This window comes from Sphaerodactylus townsendi, linkage group LG05 (assembly GCF_021028975.2).
Source record: "Sphaerodactylus townsendi isolate TG3544 linkage group LG05, MPM_Stown_v2.3, whole genome shotgun sequence".
Lineage (NCBI taxonomy): Eukaryota > Metazoa > Chordata > Lepidosauria > Squamata > Sphaerodactylidae > Sphaerodactylus > Sphaerodactylus townsendi.
The window spans coordinates 52758205-52775081 of NC_059429.1; the positions used below are offsets into that span (position 1 = coordinate 52758205).

The 16877-nt window shown below is 42.2% G+C and overlaps 1 protein-coding gene across 6 annotated transcripts in view; it reads right to left on the reverse strand.

Moving 5' to 3' along the window:
* The window catches only part of NEXN (nexilin F-actin binding protein), a 48866-nt gene that overhangs the window by 11431 nt on the left and 20558 nt on the right, over positions 1 to 16877 (reverse strand). For 5 of the 6 annotated variants that reach the window (XM_048496862.1, XM_048496857.1, XM_048496861.1 and 2 more), the window contains 6 exons: positions 16658 to 16739; positions 14349 to 14497; positions 9303 to 9347; positions 4373 to 4570; positions 2228 to 2407; positions 1522 to 1710 (listed from right to left, as the gene is read on the reverse strand). In XM_048496862.1, the coding sequence (XP_048352819.1) occupies positions 1522 to 1710; positions 2228 to 2407; positions 4373 to 4570; positions 9303 to 9347; positions 14349 to 14497; positions 16658 to 16739 (843 nt within the window). The remainder of the gene's footprint in view (positions 1 to 1521; positions 1711 to 2227; positions 2408 to 4372; positions 4571 to 9302; positions 9348 to 14348; positions 14498 to 16657; positions 16740 to 16877) is intronic. The other variant, XM_048496860.1, reaches the window with a different exon arrangement.

Genomic DNA, 16877 nt, shown 5'->3' on the forward strand with positions numbered 1-16877 from the left:
ACAGGGGTGAACCGGTGGACATTGGACATTGTCTACTTGGATTTCCAAAAGGCTTTTGACAAAGTTCCTCACCAGAGACTGTTGAGAAAACTCAGCAATGAAGGAATAAGAGGGGAAGTCCTCCTATGGATTAAAAACTGGTTGAGGAACAGGAAACAAAGAGTGGGTGTAAATGGGAAATTCTCACAATGGAGAGATGTAAGGAATGGTGTCCCCCCAAGGATCCGTTTTGGGACCAGTGCTCTTTAACCTATTCATAAATGACCTGGAAGTAGGGGTGGGTAGCGTGGTGGCCAAGTTTGCAGATGATACCAAATTATGTAGGGTGGTGAGAACCACAAAGGATTGCGAAGAGCTCCAAGCGGACCTTGATAAATTAGGTGAGTGGGCTCAGAAATGGCAAATGCAGTTCAATGTAGCAAAATGTAAAGTGATGCACATAGGGGCAAAAAATCCAAACTTCACATACACGCTACAGGGGTCAGTGCTATCAGTCACAGAGCAGGAAAGGGATTTAGGCGTCTTAGTTGATAGTTCCATGGGAATGTCAACTCAATGCATGGCAGCTGTGAAAAAAGGCAAACTCTATGCTGGGGATCATTAGAAAAGGAATTGATAATAAAACTGCAAAGATTGTCATGCCCTTATATAAAGCAGTGGTGCGACCGCACTTGGAGTACTGTGTCCAGTTCTGGTGGCCGCATCTCAAAAAGGATATTGAGGAGATAGAAAAAGTGCAGAGAAGGGCAACAAGGATGATTGAGGGACTGGAGCACCTTCCCTATGAGGAGAGGATGCAGCGTTTGGGACTCTTTAGTTTGGAGAGGAGGCGGCTGAGGGGGGATATGATTGAAGTCTACAAAATTATGCATGGGGTAGAAAATGTTGACAGAGAGAAATTTTTCTCTCTTTCTCACAATACTAGAACCAGGGAGCATTCATTGAAAATGCTGGGGGGAAGAATTAGGACTAATAAAAGGAAACACTTCTTCACACAACGTGTGATTGGTGTTTGGAATATGCTGCCACAGGAGGTGGTGATGGCCACTAACCTGGATAGCTTTAAAAGGGGCTTGGACAGATTTATGGAGGAGAAGTCGATTTATGGCTACCAATCTGATCCTCTTTGATCTCAGATTGCAAATGCCTTAACAGACCAGGTGATCGGGAGCAACAGCCGCAGAAGGCCATTGCGTTCACATCCTACATGTGAGCTCCCAAAGGCACCTGGTGGGCCACTGCGAGTAGCAGAGAGCTGGACTAGATGTACTTTGGTCTGATCCAGCTGGCTTGTTCTTATGTTCTTATGTTCTTATGTTCTTATCATCTGTTGCCGTGGAGCACCAGTGACATTCTAAAGAGTATGAATTCAAATTTTGCTGTAAATTATTTTCTGTGCATACTTTGTTCTGAACATAATATGACCACTGACCACATTTTACTGTTATATTGAGAGATTGAGAATGCAATTTCATACAAATCTAATAATTATTTCCAAAATGAATGAGTGACATTATCTACCAGGCTTTTTCTTGCTTCAGCAAATGCCTTTTTCTCCTCTTCTATACGCCTTCTGGCCTCCTCTTCTGTTCGTTTTTTTTCTTCTTCTTGCCTCTGTCTTTCTAATTCCTCAAAGCTAAGTATCAGTTTTCCAGGATGCAACTCCTTGACAGAATTTTCACTATCTGTATCATCACCATCTTGGTTCATCTTTGGGAAACAAAACCCAGAAAAGCAGCTTTTTCAAAGAGCAGTCAAATGTACAGATAAGCCAGGAAATACTGGATTTTGAAAACAGCATTTTAAAAAGTCCTAGTATTTTAAAAAATGTACAGATGTGTATACTTACTAGTGAACTTCAGGCTTGGGAATATTTTTAAATGGCAAACACAGTGATTAAAAAAATATGGCATACAAACCTCTGATATAAACTTGCCAATACAGTGACAACATTTGAGATGCTAGAGCATTCACTAACCACCAAAAGAAGTAGAATTTTAAAAAACCCACTTTCTCTAATAAAATTGTTTTTGGTTGTGCTAAGATATCATAAACTGACAGTGGTCTACTAAGTGGTCTACTCAGAAGGTCTGATCAGGATCCTGCTGGAGACTACGCAATGGGGAGTACTTAATGGGGCTAGAAAGTATTTGTAGGATTGTCCTGTGATTTTGCTACCGGTATATCTCCCTTTACCTTTCACAAAGACTCGATTGTGAGAACTTACCATTTGCTGCCTTGCTTCCTCAAAGGCACGTTTTTCCTCTTCTAAGCGTTGTCTAGCCTCCTCTTCTGCTTGTTTCCTTTGATTTTCCTGCCTTTGTCTTTCCAGTTCTTCAAAAGTCAATTTTACTTTTCCAAGACACATAGATTCTTTTCTTTCACTGTTTTTGATTTCATCTTCATCCTATATTGTAAGTTTATGATTAAAATATAAACCACATATTAAATTTAAATTAATAAGTTATGTAGAATACATTCCACTGCAATCAATAGAGCCTACTTATGTGTAGATTTCAGCCCAGTATAGAGGCATAGCTGGGCCAAACTGTGCCTGGGGCGGACTCTGCGTTTTCCACCCCTCCCATAGGCCCCACTCCCCCCACCCCAGCCCCCCCCACATGCCCCACTTACCTTAGTTCTAAGTTTCAGGCCAAGGACGTGGTTAAGGGGGGATTTCTCGGGTTCAACCCCGCCGTTCATGTCCGAAGCTCTGCCCCCCCCATTTGTGGGTTTTTACAACATTTTAGTGGGTTTTTTGGCCCACAGGGAGCGCATTGTTTAGGCTAGGGATTGTTTGGGGGACTCTTCTGATGATACTACCCAGGTTTGGTGAGGTTTGGTTCAGGGGGTCCAAAGTTATGGACTCCCAAAGGGGGTGCCCCCATCCTCCATTGTTTCCAATGGGAGCTAATAGAAGATGGGGGCTACACCTTTGAGGGTCCATAACTTTGGACCCGCTGAACCAAACTTCACCAAACCTGGGTGGTATCATTAGGAGAGTCTCACCCTGACAGCAGGCACCCCCCAAATTTCCCCAGATTCTCCTTTAAAATCCACCCCATTCGGCATGGATTTAAAGGGAGAATCTGATGTCCTCAGTTTAGAAGAAGAAGAGTTTGGATTTATATCCCCCCCTTTCTCTCATGTAGGAGACTCAAAGGAGCTTACAATCTCCTTCCCCTTCCCCTCTCACAACAAACACCCTGTAAGGTAGGTGGGGCTGAGAGAGCTCCGAAAAGCTGTGACTAACCCAAGGTCACCCAGCTGGTGTGTGTTGGAGTGCACAGGCTTATCTGAATTCCCCAGATAAGCCTCCACAGCTCAAGCGGCAGAGCAGAGAATCAAACCCGGTTCCTCCAGATTAGAATGCACCTGCTCTTAACCACTATGCCACATTGAAAGTGATGCTGTTTCAGGGTGGGGGATAATCCACCCCAAAACAGCACCACTTTCAATGTTGTTTAACTGGGGACCCCAGATTCTCCCTTTGAGGTGGATTTAAAAGGAGAATTTGGGCTCTCTACTTTAAACACCTTTGAAAGTGATGCTGTTTGGGGGTGGATTCCAGCATCACAGCGGCTGCCCGGGGTGTGTGTGTGTGTGTGCAAAACTCAGATTTTGCACAGGGCTCCATTTTCCCTCTATGCCTCTGCCCAGAGGGGAGGGCAGAAGGAACTGCCGACTGCCGGCTGGGAGCCCAGCTGGTGGGGGCAGGGGAGGGCAGGGGAGTCTGCTGTCTCTGGCCTCGGAGAGCTGCTTTTATAAGTGCTTGGCAGGGGGCGGGGCTTGGGGAAGCTTGGCCATGCCGCCCCCCCCTAAAAAATCTATACCTACGTCCCTGTTTCAGGCTGAAAAGCGGCCTGTTCAGTTGAGGCTGAAAAAAGTTCAGGTGAGAACTACACTACCCAGGAGTCCTTGGGGCTTGCAAGGTCTCCTGGATAGTGTAGTTCCCACAAGGGCCCATTTCAGCCTGAATGGAACAGGCCGCTTTTCAGCCTGAAACTTAACCTGAAACTAAGAACTTTTTTTCCGCCCCCGTCCCGCCCCAGGCGTGCGCCCAATGTGAGGCGCACCCCCCATCCCCTTGTAGCTTCGCCAATGGCCCAGTAGCACCTTAGAGATCAACAAAGGTTTTGGGGGTATGAACTTGTGAGAGTCAATGCTTCCTTTGCCAGATAAGTTTCTATCTGATGAAGGGAGTGTTGACTCTCAAAAGCTTACATCCTTCTGCCTCTCCAAAGAAATCTTGTTGGTCTCTGAGGTGCCACTAGAATTAAATCTAGCTGTTCTACTGCAAACCAGCATAGTTACCTTCTGAAACTACTCTGTGTAAGCATATTTAGTATCAGCATGTAAAGGTTTTGCTTACTTCAACTGGTGAAAAATATTTCACTTCCTTGAGAGCTTCCTTTTCCTGCTCATATCTCAATCGTTTTTCTTCTTCATGTTTTTGCCTTTCTTGGTCTTCTCTCTCTTTTTCTAGATCCTCAAAACTTATTTTCATTTTTCCGGGTGATTTGGTATGTTTTACAGGAACTACAGTTACTAGCAATGAATCATCACCTTCCTGTTGTAAAAACAAATTTTATCATGAGTGCTGGAATAGAATAGCTGCTGGTGCCTACGAATAACCTTCTACCAAAGCAGTGCAGGTTCAGGGGGAGAGAAACTGAAATCCACAGCCACAGCAGAATTAAACAGTCTTCCAAAAAAGACAATGAAGGTAGTTGTATGATTGCTGCAGTCATACAACTTTACTGTGACAGTTACACATTATACATTATCTAAAACATCTAAGAGTATCTAAAACATCTAAAGCTAGGGTCCCCAACATGGTATCCATGAGCATCATGGCATCTGCCAAGTGTTTTTATAGTGAGAGGAGCCAGGTGTGTTTTCACCCAGGAGAGCTCCTGATTGGTCACTGCAGTTCTGATTAACCATCCACATTTTTTTGTTGCTTTAGCAGCAGGTGCCACAGCGCAAGGATCTTCACTGTGTTACTGAAGGTAAGGTGTGTGCAAGAAAAATATTTCACAATACTTGTTCATTTTAAAAGCCACCTTGATAAACAAACATCTGACTGAAATATTGAAAAGTTCTATAATTGACACTCTGACATTTAGTGCTTGACTGCCTCTTGTGGCAGCCATTTTATGATTGTACTCACCACCCTTTTTTCAGAATTCCAAACTGTCCCCTGGCTCAAGAAGGTTGGGGACCCCAACCCTATAGCATGCCATAAAATATAAAGAATAAAGTTGGCAAAGATTCATATTTTTTTTAAAAAACCCTGACCTGTGCTAGTTCAAAACTTTAGTTTGTGAACTGAATGTTAAAATCCAGTCCTGTGAAGCCTAACATCTGTTGGCTTGACTGGTTAGCAGGTACTTCAGATGATGGAAGTCTTCTAAAATCTGAAGAAGCTGACTTCTTTTAAATGAATGTTAAGGCGCATACTATGACCTATTTGCTATTTCATACTAAAAAGAATAGCTCAAATTTTATCCCACGGCCAAACAATCAGATTTCATGATGTTTTAAAGGCTGCTATTGAATAAAAGCAGAAGAGTCTGTCAATAATACCAAATAAGCACAAAGCAAATGTTCAGGTCTATCAAAAATATATCCTGTGTTAACAAAACAAAAAATGATTTCTCCAATATTAAAATAACCCCAGATAACCCATGTTCAGCTGGAGAGTAAAACCTACTGTGCCGCTTCAGATGCAGTGCAGAGTTGTGACAGAACAGCTGAAGTGGTATTCTGTACTTGGCAGCTATTTCTATCTTTGCCTGCAAGATGTTTTTACCAGCCCTATCTTCTTTTCCCCCTATGCTATGGCTTCAAACCAGCCCCTCAACTCAGTTGGGTGCCACAAGCTGTCACAAAGTACTGATGTGCAGCACAGAGATGGCCATACTCCCTAACTGCATCAGAGATGGTGTGCAATCACTGGGTGAAGAAACTGTTCCATGTGGGAATCGCCATTCTGAAAGAGCCTGTATACACAGAAGCTCAATTAGCAGCTCAAGAACCATAATAATTATTAATGAACCATTCACGTGTTGCTGCTCCAACTGTGACGATAGACCCTCAATCTTGGTATAACTACTTTAAAGAGCTGTATGCCTCTGACGTGGGTCCCAATACCATGCCTTCACATGTATCCCTAACAAATACTTCCAGTTAGGTCCCTGTTTCTGAAACTGAGATTAGAACTCTAATAGAACAGCTCAAATTGAGACAGGCCCCTGGTTCAGACGCTCTTTCACCTGAGATACATAAATGCTTTATTGACTGGTGGGCGCCCCTCCTAGCTTCCCTATTCACAACAGTGAATAATTTAATTAATATCCCTACTTCTTGGACCAATGCCATTGTTCCCATCTATAAAAAGGGGGATCCTATTATTCCATCCAATTTTTATAGGCCTAATAGTTTGTTGTCAATATCTGGGAAACTCTACGCCAGTGGTTCTCAACCTGGGGGTCGTGATCCCTTTGGGGGTCGAACAACCCTTTCACAGGGGTCGCCTAAGACCATCAGAAAACGGTCTTTTTATATTTTATATATACCAATTTTATGGCTGGAGGGTCACCACAACGTGAGGAACTGTATTAAAGGGTCGCGGCATTAGGAAAGTTGAGAATTGCTGCTCTACGCTAAATACCTTTTGAATAAACTAGTTTCCTGTGTCGAAGAAAACAAGATTATTGGTCTGGAACAAATTGGGTTTACAAAAGGGAAATCTATCCTAGACCATGCCATTCTTCTAAATATAATCATATCTAAATATGTGACAAGTGGCAAATCCACCTTATATGTTTCGTTCCTGGATCTCAGGGGCATTTGATTCTGTGAATAGGGAACTCCTTTGGGAGAAACTTTTGAAGCTAGGTATAGATGGCAGACTTCTTGTCCTTGTCAAAGCCTTGTATACAAATACCACTTGCCAAGTTACCCCATCAGGTAAACTAACACCAAAAATTCCATCTACCAAGGATGTTAAACAAGACTGTGTTTTAGCTCCTCTCTTATTCAATCTTTACATTAATGATTTTTCTCTGGATTTGAGAACTGTTAACTCGCATTGTCCTAGTTGTGGCAATGAGCCTCTCCCACTCCTTCTATTTACGAATGACCCAGTGCTACTGTCCAGAACAAGGGTTGGCCTAAATTGCTTCTTGGCTAAATGTAGTGAGTACTGCACCCAAAATTTGCTATCCATTAATCCCTCTAAATCTAAAGTGATTGTGTTTTCCAATTACTTTAAGCCCATAGATGGATACTCGATGGTGCACCTGTTGAACAGTTTAAATTTTGCAAATATCTGGGGATTGTCTTCCATCATAGAGCACACTGGTCCAAACATAGAGATCTTGCTGTGAAAGCATGTAGTTCCACAGTGGCCAGTGTTGAGAAATTCTTCTTTACAAGAGGCAATAGATTTTTACCTGCTGCCCTGAAATTTTTCAAAAAGAAAGCTATTTCCCAGCTTTTATATGGGATCCCTTTGTGGATCAATGCCTGGAATTCCGAAGTGGAAAGAATACAGTCATCTTTTTTGTATAAAATATTTGGAGCATATCTTATGCTGTACTCTGTCTAGAAGTGGGACATCACTTACTAGTTACTAGGGCATGGCTAGTTACTCTTAAATTCTGGTCTCCTTTGTTTCAATCCTGATACCAATAGCCTCATCTACCGTATTCTTCCCCAGCTTCAGGCCTCTAGGTGGTGGTCTCTAGTTGAAACTAAGATACTTTCCCTGGGATTCTCTTGGAATTCCCTTCAAATGTTATCTGCTTCTGAAATTTATTTTCAACTGAAAGAACGGCTTCTAGATCAAGATTTCCACACCTTGCTGGACAAAGCTCAAAGCAATTGTTCCCCCCTCCATTGCATCATTAAATTTAAAATTAATCAGATGGCAGATTATTTGATCCTACTTTCTGACAGTAACCAGAGGTGGGCAATTACCAGGGCACATTGTAACTCTTTCTCCTCTTCAATATTATGAGGGAGGTTTATGAGGACTGCCCAACAAAACTGAAAATGTCCCCGCTGTATTTCTGAGATCCAATCTATGGAACACATTCTGCTTTCTTGTTCTAAATATGAGGGGCTTAGGACCAATCTTTTCTCTTTGTTTCCTGTAAAGTTCAATGAATACACAGTACCTGGGAAGGTCATATTCTTATCAAATAATTCTTCCTCTTTGATTGTAACCTTTGTAGTCAAATTTCTCCTCAATACACTGGTATAATTTACTCTGTACTGGTCCTCCTGGCATAGGAAATAACTTGATATGATTTGGTTTGTTAATGTTTTGTTTTTTCCCTTTTCCTTTTTACTGCCTAATAAAGTTTTGTTGAGTTGAGTCGAGTCATTAGTGTAGCTTCTTTGTGGATCACAGTGTAAACCATCTTCAGTGTAATGAATACAGATTAGGCAGTTAGTACGTGATTTGCCCAAGCTTTGCCCAAGCTTAAAGTCCAGTGCACAATTCATTTACTTTTAAATATATCAGAAGTAATGTATGTCAGTTCCAGTCAATTAAAGGTAACTTATGGCCCAAATTATCTTAAAAATATCTTGCAAAGACAAATTTTGAATAAGATTTCAAAGTTGTCTTGGAGACCTGATCCATATACATCTTCATTCTATTGCTGTAAATGGTGCATGATTGGTGTATGCCTAATGACAGAAGATAACCCATACAAAGGTGACTGTAATGGTATTATATTGGCCCATATGTAAATTGAAGAACTGCTCTATGTCCTATTTATCCATCACATCCACATTTACCCTGGAATTATACATCCAATTATGTTCCATCAATTCACTGGTAGCAACTTGGTCATATTCCACTCTGATATCAAAATTCTAAGGAATATGTCATAATCTCCATATAAACCAGCAGATGTTATTTCAGAGTGTCCTTCATATTACCTAGAAGAGCAGATGACTGATATGAAGCCATATACATTATACTTTAAGGTATTAGATAGGAAAATGGAAAGCAAGATAAAACATGCAACATGCATGCCAGTAAGTGGCAAAGAGTCACACAAAAGTCACATGTAAAGTGATAGCCATTTAATAGTAATTCTCAAGATACGTTTACCTTGGCAACAGGATGGTAACAAAATGTGTTAAATGTGGTATCTAGCAGTGTTTATCTGCAAAAGCGATCTCACATATTTCCCCTAAATCTCAGTACTTTTAAACCCAGGTATTACTACAATAATAACAGTGAAATGGGTGAATGTTGCATTGTAAAGAAGTGTGATTACCTCTGATGTTGATTCAGTTCCCGAATTGTTAAATTGTTCATCAATCTATTAAATAAGAATGTTAATAATGTTACTTTGTCTCTGCCTGTTCCTTTTATACATAAAATGAAAATATTGACAAGTGTTTATAAAACAAAATGTGGCACTAAAATGTGCAAATATTAATTGATGCAATCATTTATACGCTTGTCAGATATTATTCTCCAGAAACAAATTTAGCCCAGTAAGTGGCTTGGACCAATAAAGTATCCCCCTGGTACTATGTGAAGCTGATCAGCACAACCTGTGACCCACTAAGTCAAACTCAACCCACCAGTCATCTATTTTGGCCTGAAAGTTGTTTGACAGGGCCCCCCCCCCCTCACTCCCCGCATGGTGTAAAAAACAGGAGGGTCGCTTGGGTAAGCTGCCTTAGATGGCTGGTGAAGTGGTTTTGGAATGATAAGTGGCATGGGCCTGTTACGGAAAAAGTAATAAGTGGATTAGGCTGTCCTCTGTTTAGTCTGTAACCCTTTAGAATCTGTGGCTGATCCATGGTCAGGGTTAGTCTACATCAGGGGTAGGGAACCTTTAACACTCAAAGAGCCATTTGGACCCGTTTTCCACGGGAAAAGAAAACACTTGGAGCCGCAAATAATTTTTGACATTTAAAATAAAGATAATACTGTATATATTGGGTTTTTTACCCGCTCATTCTGAGAAGGGCATGGATGCATCCGCCCTGCTGCCTGCAGGGCGAGCAAGGATGGGGCCAGCGGCTCAGCCTTGCCGGCTGCCGGGAAAGCGCCCGCCCCGCTCGAATGGGGATGGGCGAGAGGGGAAGCCCACTGCGCAGCCCAGCCGGCCGTAGGCAATTGGTGCGCTCACCCTGCTACCTGCAGGGCGGACAAGGATGGGGCTGGCGGCTCAGCTTGTGGAGCCGCAGTGCAAGGACAGAAGAGCCGCATGCGGCTCTCGAACCGCAGGTTCCCTACCCCTGGTCTACATGCAAATGCAGTAGAGACCACTTTCTCCACATGGTAATGCACCTGAAACTCTTACTGAGGTGAAATCTCTCCCAGGACAGTAATGTCTAACCAGGATACATAACTCTGACACCACTGACTGCTTTCCACATTTTCCAGCATGGTGCAGTGGTTAAGAGCAGGTGGATTCTAATCTGGAGAACCGGGTTCGATTCTCCACTCCTCCACGTGAGTGGCAGAGGCTTATCTGGTGAACCAGATGTGTTTCCACACTCCTATATCCCTTCTGGGTGACCTAGTGCTAGTCACAGTTCTTTGGAACTCTCTCAGTCCCACCTACTTCACAAGGGGAGAGGAAGGGAAATGATCTTTTAAGCCACCTTGAGTCTCCTTACAGGAGAGAAAGGGGGGGTATAAATCCAAATTCTTCTTCTTCTTATGTTCTCGAATATGGACACCAGAGTACAAAATATATAAACTATCAACTATGAAACATCTGCACATGTATAATTTGATGCATAAAATATCCATAAGCACTGATCAGAAAGTATATATCTCCTGCTTCCTACTCACTATAGTACCATTCCTGATTTCTACAAGCATGACCTTCACTCTTGACCATGTGATGATGTGCTCAGATGTTCCACCCAAGTACAAAATGTACCATGCAACTCCATCCTGTGTGCCTCTTTTTTTTCAACATAATACACTGTCATTTAATTGACAGAATTCAGTGACCACTTACTTTAAATGCTTAATTATTAGTTATCCACAGTTCACTTTACATTGTGACAACGATATGTAAAAAGCAATGGTTTTCTGGCAGGCAAACATTTCTTATTCACAGTCTACCGAAATAAGCATTTGTTATTTGCAAACAGCTACATGCCAAGAGAAGAAAATTTACAAGAGATGATAGTCCTTGGGTGACTCTGCCATCACCACCACCACCCACCACTCCCCCAGTAGTCCTTCCCCTGGCCATCAACTGCACCAATCAGCAGCAGCAGGACAGGGAGATGAGAAGGAGCAGTTAGAAGCCAGTGAGGGTGGGAAGGCAGAAGCCATGGCAGGAAGGGGTGCTACAGGTGGCAGCAGTGCAGCCCAAATCTCAGGTGCCCAACATGTGTGCAGCAGAAGACACACCTGTGGGGAGGAGTGTGGACACCAACAGGAGTCAAGCCTGGCCCAATGGGCGACAAGCCAGCTGCCTGGCCCAAGGCCTTGGGTATGCTGGGCAGAAGAGCACAGCATGAAGGGAAAGGCCCTGTTCTTCCCAAGCCCCACCAGGAGTGCAACTTTTGAAGGGGCAGAAGTCAAAGGCAAGAATCTCAAGACAATATTTCATTGGAGTCTTGCCACTCAAAAGAGCTCCACCTTACGGGAAGGAATAAAAGATCCTAAGGGGTGCTCCTCCCTCAGGAGAGCCTTTTAAAAGGAGGCTGAAGGGAGACTAAGAAGGAAGAGCCAGCCATCTATCAGAGGAGAGTGGGGGAGTCCTGGTGGAAGTAGGGGTGAGGAAGCTGAGTGAAGGAACCCTATTCCCCATTTAGCTTTTCAGAGGCACTCTTGAAAGCCAGTCTAGAGAAGGGGATCCTGGAAGGTATTATAGCCTCAGGCTTTAAGAACATAAGAACGTAAGAACTAGCCTGCTGGATCAGACCAGAGTCCATCTAGTCCAGCATTCTGCTACTCGCAGTGGCCCACCAGGTGCCTTTGGGAGCTCACATGCAGGATGTGAAAGCAATGGCCTTCTGCTGCTGCTGCTGCTGCTCCTGAGCACCTGGTCTGCTAAGGCATTTGCAATCTGAGATCAAGGAGGATCAAGATTGGTAGCCATAGATTGACTTCTCCTCCATAAATCTGTCCAAGCCCCTTTTAAAGCTATCCAGGTTAGCTTTCCCTTTAGGACCGATATAAATGTTACACTCTCCCTCAAGCTTCAAAGCAGATGCTCATGCAGCTTACACCACATCTAAATCTTAAGCCAAATTGCATACAATATATGTACTTCAGCACATACTGCTGAAGTACATGCCTAAAAAGGCATGAAGTACCAAAAAACAGCTTTTTAGAGGCTGAACATTTAAACCACCCCTTAAAATTAAACTAAGTAACTGACAGGAATGCTTTAAATGTTTTTAGCCATTCTCTGACTATTAATCTATTGTAAGAAACTTCCAGTGCACACAGAAACCAAAGTAGCTACCTAGAGCACAGCCAATTTTGAAGTCACAGTTATTGAAACCTTTCTTGATTTTGGTAATGATGGCTGTAAGCAACAGTCAAATTTCTAATGAGACTTAATATCTGTTTATTGGCTACAGCTCACTGTTTTAAAGCATACACACCAATCAGCAGTGAGGCCTCAAAATTAATGTTATGTGGGAGGCATGCTAGTCACTAATCTACTCAACTGATGAAATTATCTTTCATTCCATGCAAATAAAGCATTTTTGCTACAAAATAGCACTGTCAGAACTGCCCTTGAACTAGAAGTTTACCTTTTTTAATTTAAAAAGACTACATCAATACGATTCTGCACTAATATTCCAAATGGTCTGATTCCACATGAGGTTTTTTCCCCCAGTGGTAGTCATGGTGTGATTGTTGCTCAATTTATAGTCCACCCTGCATAGCAAGGCTCAATTCATACTTGCAACAGAGATTCCATACAACACAGTTTACATTCTCATTTACAGTCATTTCCCTTTCACACTGTTGTGCAGCTGTTATGATTCTCCTGCCATTTTTTAAAACAATGTTTTGTTCCATGTACTGTGCTGCTCCAGAAAAGTACAATATTACACACACACAACCCCCACCTCAATTGTGTGTTTGCATAGTGCTGCTCCAGAACAACATAATACTTGAAACCTTTGGTTATACTAATTCCTAGAAGGTACTGGCATCCCATTGCAGTCATATTTAGATAGATAGATAGTTTAATACGGCCAAAGACCAGCAAAGACAAAACAAAACAACAGCACACATTCACAACAGCAAATTACAACAATTATTACAGCTAACCATTTACATGAATGTTTGGCTTTCAGCTCATCCCTGATTAAGTAGGCCCTTGCGTTTTTTATACGCCAATGCACAGAACTTTGCTACCTGCTGGGAGATGGTTGGCAGTCATATTTATTGAAAAGATTAATTGGCCTGTCTGAAGTAGAAGAGAAGAAGAAGAGTTTGGATTTATATCCCCCCTTTCTCTCCTGCAGGAGACTCAAAGGGGCTGACAATCTCCTTGCCCTTCCCCCCTCACAACAAACACCCTGTGAGGTAGGTGGGGCTGAGAGAGCTCCGAGAAGCTGTGACTAGCCCAAGGTCACCCAGCTGGCATATGTGGGAGTGCACAGGCTAATCTGAATTCCCCAGATAGCCCTCCACAGCTCAGGCGGCAGAGCTGGGAATCAAACCCGGTTCCTCCAGATTAGATACACGAGCTCTTAACCTCCTACGCCACTGCTGCTCCAAGTACGGTAAATGAGGAAATATTTCAGGGACTTTTCAGATGCTAATCAACAAAGCAAAGGGAAACATTTGCCACTTGCATTGCCATAATGTAATAACAGCCCTACATCTTTGCTCTGACTATCCAACATCTAAAAACATATAAAATCTCAGTTTTGTTGTTAGCAATGGCAACAAATTCAATGTAAGAATACAGAAGGTGGTGTTTTCTTCATTCAGTCACAAAGCATACCTTTCCTTCCTGACACATAAAAAGATCATCCCAACAACCCCATGCCAAGTTTTTTTTTAAAAAAGGAAAGTTTTTAGTTGGAAAAAATGGGCTGTTGTGAAGAGCTGAGAATGACTGTGTGTGAAGGGATGAAAGGATGCCCAATAAGAGTTGTTGAAATGGAGAAAACCTTTGTGGAATCAGCCCTGGTTTATTTATTTAGGCCATACTTTTCTCCAGGGGAATACTCCTTCTGTCAGAAGAAAACTATGCCTCCATTAGTGGAACAAACCCACAGGATACAACCCATGTGGTGAACATTATCATGTATTTTTATTATTTGCATGAGTTGATTTTGTATGGAGATAATGTTGATTCTTATAAGCATACCTCTTGTGCCTTCTTAGCCAGTTCTCTCTGAATTTTCCTCTTCTCTATCATGTCTTGTTCAATTCTTCGGTGTCTTTCTTCTTCCATTCTTTTTCTTTCTTCCTCTTGCCTTTGCTTTTCCATTTCAGCAAACTTTCCTTTGACAGTTCCTATGAGCAGTAAAAGAAAAAAAAACAATGACATTTATCTTATCCCTCTTATTTGTCATTCCTATACAGTTTCTCTAATGTCAAAAGCAGCAGTTCAGTAGTGAATAACGATAATGAATAAAAATGTCACAACAAAAAGATTTAAAATAATTTCTAAAATCTTTTGGGAGTTTGCTGTTTCTGAATCTTAAGATTTCAGAAATGATACACCTCTGAAAATGTCAGACATATATTCGAATGAAACATTAGGAGGTAAAACTACCAGATCACGGCTATGCAGCCTGGAAAACCCACAACAGCTAAAGTACATTGTATTTTCAAATCACTGGACATAAGACAGACACAGACTGGAATTAGAGGAAGAAAGGAAGCCAGAAAATTGTGATATCCTTCTCCAAGTATAAATTTGAATCTACTCAAACAGCCCCATCTAAGAGCTGAGTCCTAGCGGCAGCACTGTCCAGCTGCCACCCCCCAAGAGGCTTCCTGGCGGCATGGGGAGGCTCAAAAAGTCAAAAAGCCTCCCCTCCGCCAAGAAGCTTCTATGGGCCCCATTAGACCTACACTACCCCAAAGGGTGGCTTAAGACTCAGGAACCGCCTACTGGCATAGCACTGGCAAAGCCTGGGAGGAAACCGACGAAAGTCAACTCCTCCCCTGGGCATGCCCCCAGCCCACCACCAGCAACCCCAGCAGTAGCAGGGGCCCTGGGACATTGGCGCAGCATCCAGTGCTGTGTTACAGCACCCAAGGAGGCCTCGCAGCAGCTGCAACTGTTGAAATCGCCCCCTGCCAGCGTAAGTGTCCCAGGGAGAGTGAATCTGCTGGTGGTGGCACACTGCTCCCACAGTGGATTTCCCCAATCCTTTGGCTGGGGCACAAAGTTTTGGATTCTGAGCCAGTTTCTGATTAGAAAATTATCTGCCCATTCTGCAGTGTTACACAATATAATTGTTACTTCACAAATGTCCTTGGTCAACCACTTATAGTAATTGTTTTATTTCCCAGAACACATATATTAGAATACCTATCATGAGGGCTCAGAGAGATAACTGGGAGTTCATTGGATATTTCCATTTGTCCTTGGCCAAGTTGGTATCTCCTAAAAGCTTCCTAGCCTACCAGTCTGAGTCTGAAGGCTGCTGAAGATAAGAGATTTAAAACTGCAGAGTTGACCATCAAGAGAACACACATAAAATCTTGGGGGCTCAGTAAATAATAAATACTGAACTTAAACTGTATGATACTGTTTTCCAAAAGATATGCCAAGTAATTTTTGACAGCTCATCAGTAATCCCACCTCGGAAGTACTCTAAATGAAGGCGGTTAGTTAAAGCAAAACAAGGGGAAATTGTCTTTTTAAAAATCTGGTGAAATAGAATTCCTTTACTCCATCTGGATTCCTTTGCCCACTATCAGTGCTGATATGTACAATTTACTACAAAAGGAAGAGGGAACATTTTGCTACCCCAAATTGTTTCATTTATCATAAATCTTTGCCTAGTTTAGCTAGCACAAACAGTCTGTCTCAACAACCAAGTTTTAACTAGTTGTCAAAATGCCAGAAATGAAATGTCAAGGTACACCTCAAGCAGAAGCATATTTCTTAACATACCATACAGGCATGACTCCATGTCCTGATAGGTCTTACTTCTTCAAGTGGCAGATGGAAATAATACCTTCCCTGCAGGTCTAAGGGAGGAACATATGGAACAAAGCAATGGTGGGATTCAGCAAGTTCGCACCACTTCGGCAGAACTGGTTGTTAAAATGGTGCTTGTAAACAACCAGTTGTGAAATTATTTGAATCCCACCACCGGAACCGGTTGTTAAATTATTTGAATCCCACCACTGGAACAAAGCATCCCTGGACATACTGTGGCTTTAAATTATGAAGGGCTTTAATCATTAGCATTTTAAACGGGGCCCAGAAATCATGAGGCAGGCAACCCATGCTGTTAGGACAGAATAGGATAAATATATTACATGCTCCTCTCCTCTCTTGGACAGGAATGCAACAGCAGTCTGCACTAGCTACAGTTTCCTAATAGTCTTCAAAGATGATTTCAGGTAGACTGCATTACAGAAAATATCTGAAGCTTCCAATCAGGGATGACTGAAGCCAGATCTCTGAGAAAACAGAGAAAACATTGTTCTTACCTGTCAGTTTTGGAACATAGGCTTTCTCCGCTTTAGAAGACTGTGTTTCTTCATCATCATCAGAAGCAAGTAGTTCTTTCATCTAAACAATAGAGCAGAGTTTAACAATTTGAAAGTGAAGTTGTAAGGAGCTTTTATACAAGGTTAGAAAACATTTCATATCACAGTGTCAAAGTATATGTATTTGTTTGTACTGCAGAATAAAATTCTGTAAGTTATA